At 40.1% G+C, this 13,883-nt stretch overlaps 1 protein-coding gene across 3 annotated transcripts; it reads right to left on the reverse strand.

The window, feature by feature from the left end:
• Positions 1–2,111: 2,111 nt before the first annotated feature.
• On the reverse strand, positions 2,112–11,590 carry LOC311601615 (ferritin heavy chain-like). Of its 3 annotated transcripts, none has more exons than XM_084789169.1 (2): positions 11,510–11,590; positions 2,112–2,860 (listed from the first exon to the last, which is right to left on the reverse strand). In XM_084789169.1, exon 2 carries the CDS (start codon positions 2,791–2,793, stop codon positions 2,245–2,247), a length of 549 nt encoding a protein of 182 aa, XP_084645295.1. In that variant the 5' UTR covers positions 2,794–2,860; positions 11,510–11,590; the 3' UTR covers positions 2,112–2,244. The 3 variants fall into 3 exon arrangements, with proteins under 3 accessions (XP_084645295.1, XP_084645293.1, XP_084645294.1); XM_084789167.1 differs by lacking the exon at positions 11,510–11,590 and adding an exon at positions 3,513–3,584; XM_084789168.1 differs by lacking the exon at positions 11,510–11,590 and adding an exon at positions 3,526–3,564.
• Between the last annotated feature and the right edge of the window lie 2,293 nt (positions 11,591–13,883).

Raw genomic sequence — 13,883 nt, forward strand, 5'->3', positions numbered from 1 at the left:
TGTCAGAGAGAGGCCTTGCTCCCCTTACTAGAGAACCCACATGAAGCCTGAGCTGCCCTTAGGCTACATCTGTGTAGGGGGCCTAGGTCCAGTCCATGCATGGCCCTGGGTGATGCTTCAGTCTCAGCAAGTCCCTCTGGGCTCTGGTTAGTTGGCTCTGTTGGTCTTCTTGTGGAGCTCCTGTCTCCTCCAGGTCCTTTATTTCCCCAAACTTTTACATAACACTCCCTACACATGCCCTTTCTTACACACACACACACACACACACACACACACACACACACACACCTAAAAATGAAATATGAGCCTTTTTTTAAAAAGAAGCAATTGAATTGCTGTTGTGACAAATTTTCCATCAGGGCTTTTTAAAGGTAAAGCTGCAAAATGTGACCTGACCATCAGTGGCTTGTAATGGGCACCGGAGCCTAAACACTATTCTCTTTTGAGTCCTGCGGATGAGGACATCCTACTTTTTCAGGTAAAATCAAAGCCTATAATTGTCAATGGGTGTCTCTTTATTTTGCTGGAAAGTCAGTCTCAAGAAAGAGATAGATGGGACAAAGAAGGAGGTCTGTCAGGCAAGACAGGGCAAATTTGGGGTGAGCTACAGATCCCAGTGAATAGATCACCACAGAAAATGATTTAGTACACAAATTCCCTGGGTTATGAGATGAGGTAGAATTGCAGATAAAGCAAATGAGTGTTTTGCAACCACCTCTTATTTCATGTGCCTTAAGAGAAGCTTCTCCCAGGGCAGAAATCTGGGTAATAGTTCATTCTGGGAGATTTCCAACTCTCAGATCTTCCCAGGCAACCAGTATAACTTAGGTTATGGACTGCATTGGGGAAGAGAGCCTGAATAGAGAACTGGACTACTTTCCTGCACTTTACTGACTTGTCAGAGTCTTCTATCCTAATCCTGAAGGCTTCCATCACAGGAGGATTTTAGCTGATGCTTAGATTTCATCTCTACCCTAGGCTGGAAGGCACACCTGTAATTAAGGAAAAGGCTACTGTGATTAAGGCTGTCCTTCCCAGTTTGGGGAATTTCCCTCCTTCTGGGGCTGGTTATCTGGCTGAATTCCCAGCCTACCCACATACTCCTTTTTAACTCATTGACACCCACAGGATAACAAGAAAACACACTGGATGAATGTCCCTGTGCCTAGTCTTTAACTTCCCTTGTAGCCTCCCTTTATATTCCTGGCCTTCCTATTTCCTGAGATTCTTATAGAAGTAAAGTATAATATAAATATAAAATATTATCTTATATATTTTATAAAATAAGTGAAAAATCTTGAACCTGTAAAGTTCCACTGTTTGTTAACCTTGTGGCTATGAAGAACTCATTCTAATTTTGATTACCTATTATCACTGTTGCCCAGGGAAAGCTTGTCTTAAGTATTCTGCCGTCTTTCAAGTTGTCTCACCGTGTTCCCTGGAATCAGGAAATGCTAGTATTTGTGTATTTTAATAAGTTGAAGACTTTAACCCAGTGGTTCTCAACCTTCCTAATGCTGTGACCCTGTGACCCCCAACCATAAAATTATTTTTGTTGCTACTTTATAACTGTAACTTCCTGTTATGAATTGTAATGTAAATATCTGATATTAATCTCTACCAATTACATTGCCTTCACTTCTTCCATCTGTTTGCGGCTTACCATGAGTTTGCACTTTTACCATGCTAAAACACCCTTACTCCACTACACCCCCCTCACCCCACCCCTCCCTAAAGATCACACTGTTGATAAGAGGTTAATTTGGTCTTTTCCCCAGGGAGCCTGTGAATAACCTTCCCCCTCCACCTACTTGAGCTCTCAGCTGCAAGGAGCCCGGGTTTGGGTATGTGAAGAGATAACCTGGATACCCATTTCATACCTGCAAGGGAGTCTGATTCATTCAGACTTGGCGGCACATGCGTTTAATCGCAGCACTCGGGAGGTACAGGCAGGCGGATCTCTGTGAGTTTGAGGCCACCCTGGTCTACAAAGTGAGTCCAGGACAGCCAGGGCTAAAAAATGAAACCCTATCTCGGAAAAAAAAAAAGAAAGAAAGAAAAGGGGGGGGGGGAGGCGAGTTTTGCACATATGAGTCAACTGGAAATTGTTATGATTAGAAACAAACAACTTTATTGGAAACAATGCCAAACAGGAAAACTGGAGAAACTACTGGCAGCATAATATGAACACCTCATCTAATAATCTGAGGAAGACCCCATCCCAGGGGAATACTGCCAGTTCACTTAGTTCTCTTTGATGATGTCTGCCATGGTGAGCTTGTCGAAGAGGTACTCAGCCATTGGATTTTTTGGAGCCCCCATGTTACGCAGGTTGGTCAGGTAGCCGCCCATCTCCTTAATAATTTCTACCTGTTGTGGCACGAAGTGTTGCTTCAGGAAGCTGCACAGGGAGGTGTCGCCGTTGCTGTTAGCCAGCTGGTACAGCTGCAGGAGGCTCTGGTTGAGCGTCTTCTCCAGATGGAATGCGCACTCCATCGCCATGAGGCCATCCATCCAATCCTGGCGGTCTTGATCGGCAATTCTCCCAAGCATTAGGGAGCCACGGCGCTGGGTCAGCAGGCCAAAGAGCATCTCAGTGCGGCTCATCCACTTCTGGGACTGCCGCAGGAAGAAGAGCGCGAAGTACCTCAGGGCCACTTCATCTTGGTTGCAGAAGGCAGCCATAGAGAGGTAGATGTACGTGGCATACAGCTGCAGCTGGATCTGCGAGTTGATGGCAGCGTTAGCCTCATTCAGGTATTGCTGTTGGAGGTGAGAAAAAGTTTCGGCCATGGCGACAAAAGTGTCGTCCGCAGGAGCGCTGGAAGGCAAGCGCCGGATCTAACGCTGGCCAAAGTAACTGCAGGAGAAAAACAGTTCAATTATGACGAGGAAGGGAGGAGTTTGAGAGTCAGAGTAGAAGCTTCTGGCTAGTGACGTTATGCGGCAGCACCTGAAGCCGCAACCGCCCACCAGCCTACGGAGACAGTAATGGCGCTTAGTGCCTGAGGCGCTTGAACCAGGTCGAGAGTCACCGAACAAAACCGGCCTGATGCGGTTTAAGGCAACCCGGAAGGCTTTACGCCGATCAGTTTAGCGCTATAATTATCTTTTAAATTTGGGAATAAACACCCAAGTTTGTCTTTTTATTAAATTGTGTGTATGGTTACGTTAAGGAAATTATCTGCATATCACCTAATTGTGACTCTTTCAAAAAAGTAGTAATTTTCGTGTGATGCCATCCCCCGCTGCCCCATCGTAAATATTTAGTTCCCTTTAAAGACCCTTTCTAGGGAGAGGCCAACACACCTAGTATTTTCGAACAAATAAGAGCCTGGAGTTCGATCCTTAGAACTTCCCATAGAAGGAGAAAATTATTCTCAAAATTTGTCCTGTGACCTCATTTGTGTGTGCAGCAATATGTCCAAGCCTGAACACACATACAAAACAATAATAAATAAAATAATAAAACCAGGGGCTAAAGAGAGGACCCAGCAGTGAAAAAAACATACCGCTCTCACTGACCGCTCTCGCCAACCGCTCTCGCCGACCGCTCTCGCCGAGGCTCTGCACGCGTCTGGCTCTAAACAGTGTACAGCCCATAATGATCTGTAATTTGAGCTCTAGAGGCATTCTGCGCATGCTCCAGTCCGCTCACGTCTCTCGCTGTTTTGTGATAAACAACCCCCACGCCCACATACACACGCTTCAAAAAAAAAAAACAAAACTTTAAAAACATCAGAGGCAGGGCGTGGCAGCGCATGCCTTTAATCCCAGCACTTACAGAGGCAGAGGCAAGGGAATCACTCGTAGTTCGAGGCCGGCCTGTCTACAAAGCAAGTCCAGGAGCCAGAGCTACATGGAAAAAGCCAGTCTCGAAAAATCCTCTCCCCCCACCCCCCAAAAAAAAAACCCAAAACACAAAACAAAGCAACAACAACAAAAGCCTAAAAATACAACTTTAAAAACATAGGCATGGTGGAACATTCCTTTAGTCCCAGAACTCAGGAGGCAGCGTCAGGGGGATCCACCTGAGTTCGAGGCCAGCCTGGTCTAAAAAGGGAGTCCAGGACAGCCAAGGCTACACAGAAACCCTGTCTCGAAAAACAAAACAAAACAAACAAAAACTCAAACAAACAAACAAACAAAAACACATGAAACAATCGAGGACAGCCAAGGCTACACAGAAAAAAAAAAAAGACAGTCTGGAGGAGGGGGGAACGTAAAGTAAATCTAACAGCAAAAATTCTAAATTCCTTTATGGTGTTCCATGCCTTTAATCCAGGATTTGAGAACATAAAACAGAAGGAATTTATTTTAAGACCATTTTTTCCTTTACTCTCTAGATATCATCAAACTAAAAATTTTAAAGTGTATATTTGATTTAAAAAAAATTTTTTTGAGACAAGCTGTCCTAGACTCACTTTGTAGACCAGGCTGGCCTCGAATTCACGCAGATCTGCCTGCCTCTGCCTCCCCGTGTGCTGGGTTTAAAGGCGTGTGCCACCATGCCAGGCTTTGATTTTAAATTTTTAATTATTTAAAAATAGGTCATATAAATATATAGTACACATTGAATATATTACCCTAATGTGCCCTGACTCTTGCCTTTCTTGTCTTCCCCTCTTCTGTTAGTCACCTTTGTTTCCTTGTCCTGGACAGCTTCCACTCTACTTTCATGTATCTATATAAAACCAAGCCACCACAAATAAGAGGAAATATACGATATTCATTTTTCCAAGACTGGCTTAATTCACTTAATGATTATCTCCAGTTGTATCCATTTTCCTAAAAACAATACTTCATTCTTTTCTTTTTTCTTTTTTGTTTTGTTTTTTGTTTGTTTGTTTGTTTGTTTTTGTTTCCTTTTGGTTTTTGAGACAAGGTTTCTCTATGTAGCCCTGGCTGTCCTGGACTCCCTTTGTAGATCAGGCCTTGAACTCAGGTGGATCCTCCTGCCTCTGCCTCCCGAGTGCTGGGATTAAAGGTGTGCACCACCACGCTCGTCTTCAATACTTCATTTTTTTATGGCTGAAAAAATATTTTATTTTTTATATAAACCACAGTTCCTCTATCTATTCCCCTGTTATTGAATACATAAGCTGGTTTGATAATGTAACTATTGTGAATACTGCTACAAAAAAACATTGATATACAAGTATTTCTGTGACGTGATGGCTTGGAGTCCTTCAGGTAAGTAACCAGAAGTGCTATAATTGGGTCATATGGAAGACCTTTTTTTTTTTTTTTTTTTTAGAAACCTCCATAGTGGCTTTCAAGTGGCAAGAGTGTCTACATTTCCATAAGCCGTATACACACATTACCCTTTGTCCATATCCTTATCATGTTTGTTATTTGTTTTCTTTACATTTCATTTTACTCCAGTCAGAATGACAGTCATGAATAGAATGTTTTTATCACTCCAAAATTAAGCCCCTTCTCCATTTTGTTTATTTTGCCTCTTCTGTAGGCCTGCGGTCACTCATCTGTTTTGTTTCTATAAATTTGATTATTTTAGCTTTTGTGTATGGTTTCTTTCACTTGTCTTTAATATCCATCCCTTCTCATTGCTGAATAATATTCTATTATAGGGATATACTGTACCTTATAAAACCTTTTTATGTTCATATAAATCTAGGTTGTTTTTTATTTTTTAGCTGTTATGACCAATGCTCCTATGAATATTTATATACAAGTTCTGTAAAAGATATACATTCCCAAGTCTCTTAGTGATACATGTAGGAGTGGAATAGTTGCATCATAGATGAACTATGTTTAAAACTGAGAGAATGCTAGATTATTTCCCAAAGTGATTGAATCATTTTACATGCGCAGGAACAATGTTCAAGGGTTTCAATGGTGTTACTAGCCTTTAAAATTCATATTTTAGTCTAATGTTAGTGGAAGAAACTAGTTTTTCGCTGTGATTTTGGTTTCCCCAGTGACTAATGATGGTCAACATCTCTTCATGTCTTTGAGGGAATATTCATTCAAATCCTTTGCCTATTTTTTTAAATGAATAGTCATTTTATTGTTGGGGTATTAAGTGTTTTGTATGATTTACAAATATTTCTCTCATTCGGTGTACTATTATCTTTTCACTTTCTGAGTGGTCTTTTGAAATAAAAAATATTCTTAATTTTTTATGTATAATTTATGTGGTTTTTCTTCATCATTTGTGCTTTTAGTGTCTCCAGAAGCGACTGCCTGACTCAGAAATACAAATGTTTATCCCTAGATTTTTCTTTCAAGGCTATTACTTAAGTGACACATAGCATCACATTTATAGTGACTTTTTCTTGCATATTAAACAAATTAAGGAGCAATTCTCTTCTTTAAAAAGTTATTTTTAGGACTGGAGACATGGCTTAGTGGTTAAGAGCACTGGCTGCTCTTCCAGAGGTCATGAGTTCAATTCCCAGCAACCACATGGTGACTCACAACCATCTATAATTGATCTGATACTCTCCTCTGGCCTGCAGGTGTACATGTAGGCAGAGCTCTGTATACATAATAAAAATAAATAAATCTTTTTTAAAAAGTTATTTTTATTTGTGTGTCTTTGAGGGGGGTGCCCAAAGAGACAAAAAGAGGGCATCAGACCCCTTGGACCTAGAATTACAGTAAATTCTGTGAGTTGGGGACCAAACTTTTGTCTTCTACAAGGGCAATACGTGCCTTGACCCACTGCACCATCTCTGCAGGCCCCAGTTCCACTCCTTTATATGTGAATAATTAGTTGTTCATAGCACCATTTGTTGGAAAGGCTGTTTTTCTTTTTTGGATGGTCTTGGTATACTTCTAGGGAGGGGGCAATGAACCATATTTCTGAATTCTTCATATTGTTCTATAATCCTATGGTTGATGTGTGTCTAAATGCTAGAACATTGTTTGATTTACTATAGATTTATAGAAAATTTTTTCAGAAAATGAAGTGTGAATTTTCCAACTGTATCTTTCTGTTTTAATATTCCTTGTTCTTTTGAATTTCCTGTGACTTTTAGGATAATTTCTTCAGAAGCAGCTGAGATTTTGCTGCTGCAGCTTGTATTGAATCTACAGATGATAATTTAGGGTTACACTGGATATCATTATATTAACATTTTGATGCATAAATGTAGGGTACCTTTTAATTAATTTAGGTCCTAGGTCCTTTATATTTATTTAACTTTTAGTCAGGGGCCTATTTTCTAAACAATATCTCAAGTATTACTACACTTGTGAGTAGCAACTCTCTAAAAGGAAGGAATGATCCATATCTCATCAAGGATTAGAGACAAGGAAGACATATATATTGGTCATCACAAACAAAACCGCCTATTTCAAACTCAGAGAAAGCTTGTGCAAATTATAATTGGGTATCAGTCTCACTTGGCATAAAATGATGCCTCTTGCTTTCTGCGAAAGATTTAAAATTTAACCATTTATTTGAAACTGTAATGTCATTTTAAGAAGAACTTTCTGGGTTATTTACACTTCTCACTGACTTTGAGATATTTTAGAACTGTAAATTGTAAACAAACAAACAAAACTAATAATAATGCAAATGAATGTTCTGCATAGAAATGCAAATTATTTCTCTGGTGGAATGCAATTAATTCTTGAATCATTTTTCATCTATTTGAACATTCATTTCAACAGTCCTTTTTGCCTATACACAAACTCTTTGAATTCTTTTTTCAACAATTTTTGTAACAACATTTTTGTTATGAGGCAATCTCACAGTATGTTGTTGAAACTGTCCTTGACATCATGATGGCCTTTCTTCAGTCCCTTAAATACCTGAGATTACAGGCATGTGCTACCCACCACACTGGGTCTCATTCGTAATACCATACTAGTTTTCACATTAATTAGTATTTCTGTGTACATATTTTATATTTATATAAGAGCCATGAGTTTTACTTCCCACCTTTTACTTATATTTTCTCAGTCTGGATCCTTATATCGATTCCATAAAGACCACAAACCCCACAACAGCTTACTTAATAAATGAAACATTTGTGAGAGGTATTCATTAGAAATGTGATTCTAGAAAACTATTTGAGACCTAAAATCACAGAAATCATCAGTGGTGTAAACTGCAGATTTATATCATATCTGAGGAAAAAGGAGGCAGAGGCAAATTGGGGGTGCAGGGAAAACCAACAGAGGAAGCAAGTGGTTAGAGAGCAGGCCATGGACAGATAACTCAAGGGCAGAATATTGTAGTCACTGTAGAAAGGATGTTAGTACACACTGGGGATGACATAGAATTGGGGGTGACCAGTGATAAACTATATACAGCCAGACACAGCTGAGAGCCAAAGAAGAGATGAGTGTTTCCAGACATAGAAAGGAGATAATCAGAGACTTGCGATGTAGGAAGGTGACAGATTCACATAGGAAGCAGAAAGGATGTGATTCCTAATCTAGATGAAATTCATCCCAGGAGGAAGAAGTTAGATGTTTGAGGTTTTGGAGTCAGTATGAATTATCCCTTCACCAGTACTTATATGTTGCTTGAATCACACCTCTTGAAGGAAAGTTAGGATCTCTGGATACTGAAAGTGTACTGAGTATCCAAGACTAGCATCTAGATAATGTTGTTTTCAGTTGTTAAGAAATAGAAGGAAGCTCTAATATATTTAGGTGTGTTATAATAGAGGACATATTTGTATCCCAAAGGTCATAGAAAAATTTCATGGCAGCTCCTACTTGGATGGACATTAATAAGACATGTCTGACAGTGACACCATTATATTCTGAAATAGAAAAATCTCAAGTTTTCAATTCCTCACTGTTCTGACATTGTGAATATCATTTATCTTAAACAATGAATGGCCACTGAATTTAAAATATGTCCATGGTAAGTATGTACAAGCTTATGACTGCTATTTGTTCTTTCATTTAAAGATACATTCTCTGTAAGATTACAAAATTCCAGCCTTGTTCAGTGTACTGGCTCTTCTCCCTCAGACTCTCTGTCTTCCATCTTACAGAGAGACCCAAGAGAACATGTCTGACCTGTTTCAAGTTTATCCGTTAGCTTTGTGTGCTATAGCTTTGTAGGGCCAGGCAGTGGGAGGCTCTGGCAAAAGATGAGAGAACAGAATCAGAATAAACCTTGGTATTAATTCTCTCAGTTCCTTTTAATCATTGCAGATAATTAAGAGGCACCTCTATTTCCCTTTTAAAGATTTTGCTTTGGGGATGAAATAGGGCCATTCTTAGGGTAGATTGTGTTGGTTAGTTTTATTTCAACTTGACAAAAGCTAGAGTCATTTGGAAGAGAGAAAATAAATTGAGAAACTGTTCTCATAAGATCAGTCTGTGGTGCATTTTATTGATTTATGTAGATGGGCCCAGTTCACTGTGAACAGTGCCATCCCTGGGCTTGTGGCACTGGGTTCTGTAAGAAAGCAGGCTGATACCTTTGGATCACTTTCCCCTACCTGGGCTGCCTTGTCTGGCTTCTGTGAGAGAATATGCACTTAGTCCTGCTGTGATTTGATGTGCCATGGTGGGTTGGTACACATGGGGGACCCCCCAAATCTCTGAGGAGACGGGGAAGGGTATATAGGGATGGGGAGTATGAGGGTGATACTGGGAGGAGAGGAGGGAAGGGAGCTGGGATTAGGATGTAATGTGAATACATACATACATACATACATACATAAATACATACATAAATGGATGTATGGGAGGGATAAAAACAGGCTGAGCAAGCCATGAGGATCAAGTTCCTCCATGGCCTCTTTTTCAGTTTTGCTTCCAGGTTCCTGTCCTGTTTGAGTTCCTGTTCTAACTTCCCTCAGTGGTCGACCGGGACATGGAACTGTAAGTAGAAAGAAATTTTTCACTCCCAAAGTTGTTGTTGGTGTTGGTGTTGCTGTTTTATCAAAGCAATAGAAACTACAACTAAGACATAAGTACCACATCATGGGGAATTGCTGTGACAGATCCAACCATATAATTTTGGAAAGACTATGAAAAGACTTTGCAACTTTGGCCTAGAAAAGCCACTGAGTGTTCAAAGCTAGGTGAGTTGTTGTGGCAACATGAATGGAGTGCTGGCTACTTTTATATCAACTTGACACAAGCAAAAGTCATTTGAGAAGAAGAAACCTCAAGAGAATACCTCCTTAAGATTGGTCTGTGGCACATGCTGGAGAGAACGTGGAGGAAGAGGAACACTCCTTCATTGCTGGTGGGAATGCAAACTAGTACAACTGCTTTGGAAATCTCTCTGGCACTGTCTCAGAAAAATGGGAATAGGGCTTCCTCAAGACCCAGCTATTCCACTCCTTGGAATATACCCAGAAGATGCACCAGCACACAACAAGAACATATGCTCAGCCATGTTCATAGCAGCCTTATTTATAATAGCCAGAACATGGAAACAGCCTAAGTGTCCCTCAGTAGAAGAATGGATAAAGAAGCTGTGGTACATTTACACTATGGAATACTACTCAGTTATTAAAAACAAGGAATTTCTAAAATTTGTGGACAAATAGATTGAACTATAAATGATCAGTATCAGTGAGCTAACCCAGAAGCAGAAAGACTCACATGGTATATACTCACTTATAACTAGACACTATCCCAAGGGACATGTCCCATGAAAGTCTTCACTTCCCAGGAAAGAGGGTCAGAGGGGAGGACATCCTACTGGGACTCTAGGTGAGAGAAGCATGGGAGAATGGGGAAATAGAAGGATCCAGAGGGTCCTAGAAACCTACAAGTAGAGCATTATGATGGGCAGATCTGGGCCCAGGGGTTCTGCACAAACTATGGCACCAACCAAGGACAATACATGCAGTAAACATTAAACCCCTACTCAGATCTAGCCAAGGGACAGGACATTCTCTACAGATGAGTGAAGAGTGGGGAATGACTTTCACATGAACTCTGGTGCCCCATATTTGACCACGTCCCCTTGATAGGAAGGCCCGGTGGCACTCAGGGGAAGGATAGCAGGCTACCAAGAAGAGAGTCGATACCCTATGAGCATATACAGGGGGAGGAGGTCCCCATCAGTCACAGTCATAGGGGAGGGGAATAAGGGGAAAGCGGGAGGGAGGGAAGAATGGGAGGATACAAGGGATGGGATAACCATTGAGATGTAATATGAATGTTTTTTTCCAAGATATATATTATTTTATTAATTTGTTCTTGTTACATCTCAATGGTTATCCCATCCCTTGTATCCTCCCATTCTTCCCTCCCTCCCATTTTCCCCTTATTCCCCTCCCCTATGACATTTCCTGAGGGTGATTTCCTCCCCCTGTATATGCTCATAGGGTATCAAGTCTCTTCTTGGTAACCTGCTGTCCTTCCTCTGAGTGCCACCAGGTCTCCAGGAATTAATAAATAAATAAATTTTAAAAAAAGATTGGGCTGTGGGCAATTCTGTAGGGCATTTTCTTAACTAGTTATTGCTATGGGAGGGCTCATCCCATTGTGCAAGGTGCCATCCCTGAGCTGGTGGTCCTGGGTTCTCTGAGAAAGCAGGCCGAGCAAACCTTACTGAGTAAGCCAGTAAACAGCACTCCTCCGCAGCCTCTGCATCAGCTCCTGTGTCCCATTCTTCCTGCTCCCTTGGAGTTCCTGTTCTGACTTTCTTCAGTGATGAAGTACACTGATATGGAAGTATAAGCCAAATCAATCCTGTCCTTCTCAACTTGCTTTTTGGTCATGATGTTTCATCATAGCTGTAGTAAGCCAAACTAAAACAAAGGTTAATGCTGAGAGCAACTCAGATGATGGAGGCCTGGCTCATGAGGTTTCAGAGGGAAGCAAAGACTCTTCCAGAGTTATTTGTGTGATATTTTAGACTAAAAATCTGTAGTTCTGGTCAGCTAGGGCTGGAGAATCAGCTGTGATTAAGAATAGACCAGCATAATTGAGGCAGAATCTTCTGGAAAGGATTTCCTCAGGGCCAGCACATAGAACTTTTATGAATACTGCTCAGTTAAAAGGAATTTGTTGCAATTTTTTTGGTTTAAGTTTAATGCATAGCCTAAGAATTTCATGGCAACCCAGGAACCAGTGTGCAACTTGAAATTCCTTCAGGCCAGAGAATAATAGAACTGACAGAAAAATAAAGTGTCTAATCTAAGATAGTCCCTGGCAACAACAACAACAACAACAACAAAAAGTGATATAGGTGGGACAATCACTTGAGATTCAAGTCTGTTTTCTATCTTGTGTATTTGTCTGGCCTCTAGCTCCCTTCTTTTCTTGAGTTACTAGCCTTTTGCTTACCTTTCATTAGTTGACCTATTAGAATGAGGATTGCAGAAGAAGGCGAGAGAGGGCAATTTTCTACTTGTTAGTAACCATGGTAAAAAGTCTGGTTGGAGACAATATTGACTTAACTTTTGCAAATATCTGTTTATTTCAAGTAACTCTTTGTCCTTTTCTACCTGCCTTCTGTTGCTCATAGTTCTAGCCTTTCCAGCTTGTTTTATACTGCAAATATATAGCAAAGCGAAAGTCAACCCAATGCATGTAAGGGACTATGGATGCTGACTAAATTACACACCAGTGACTTAATCCTTTACTTGTAGGAATCAAAGTATAGTGCTCAATTGTAGATAAAAAAGCATATTTCAGTCTTCTTGAATACCTTTTCTAAATAGAGCATGAGTAAATCATATTATCTGGCATACCATTCTTTCCTAGAACACTATGTGTGATAGTCAGGCTAGGCCTAATTGGAACTGAAGAGAATATTTACTTCTTGATCATAATCAGTCAGAAGCAGACAACTTTCTGGTATTGGTCTCTAACAATGGTCAGCTTACATAGTCAGGCAGCTTTACATATTTCAGCCTGCAGTTCTAATTCCCTCAGAATTTATCACTTGCAACCACACAAAAAGAAAACAGGAATCACGAGATAGTTCGTGTAACCTTCACCATCTTAGACCACAAGTCCTATGTTTCAACCTAAGCCAAACTCAAAAGAGCTGGGGAAATACATGGGAAAAGCATAATATTATCCTTTTCTCCTGGTCACTGGTTTTTCATATTTTTATTATATTTACCTAGAACTCATATTTTGCCCAGAGTTGTTTACTGAATCCCCAGCATTTACATATAGTGAAGAGTTTTGGGGGGAGGATCCATAATAAATTGAAATAATACAATTTGTGTGATATAATTTACATAATTGCTTCTAAAATTCCATTTTGGTTATATTTTTCCCATCTCAGATCCTGTCTCAGCCTGCAGTTCATACTCAGATCCAATCTCATTTTTTATCTAAAATCCTCTCTATGTGACGTGAACACAGCTTCGTCTGAAAAATCTATAGTATCAGTGCCCGCACAATTAGCATGACAATCAATTATGGTCTGCCCATTGATGTTCTGTCTGTAATTACCTTTAACTATTAATTATCTTGTTATCTGTTGTGCCCCTCTAGCACTATGCTGTTCCTGACTCATCAGCTTCTAGAGAAAAAAACTTTATTCAACTCCATAGGACCTAACAAGATAGATTAGTCTGGAGTTAAATGCTCAAAATATATACCACACAAAACAAAGCCACCATACCACACCACACACAAACATCACTCATCATGCCGCCTCAGAATTATGCCAGTTTGCAGTAGGACTAAATGCCAAAATAAACCTATTTTATTCTGCTAAAAAAGAAAACAAACAAGCAAAAGTCAAGGGTCTGGTTTAATTGGATTAATATATTGTAAGTATGTAATGAGCACTCAAGTACCATGTTTGAGAATATGCATTAAACATGTGATTAAAACATAACCTTTAGAGTACTTCTGGATTTTAAAAGGGGATTAATACCAACCAAAAGTGTGTGGTAACCACTCTCCAGAGTATAATGGGACAACAATTTCTCCTGTCTTTATTTTATTTTCCTTGTTTTTTT

Source organism: Acomys minous (assembly GCF_964271855.1).
Source record: "Acomys minous genome assembly, chromosome: 7".
Taxonomy (NCBI): domain Eukaryota; kingdom Metazoa; phylum Chordata; class Mammalia; order Rodentia; family Muridae; genus Acomys; species Acomys minous.

Bases quoted from the DNA above. Each gene is read 5' to 3' on its own strand.
- LOC311601615 (XM_084789169.1), bottom strand. From the start codon at position 2,793: ATGGCCGAAACTTTTTCTCACCTCCAACAGCAATACCTGAATGAGGCT.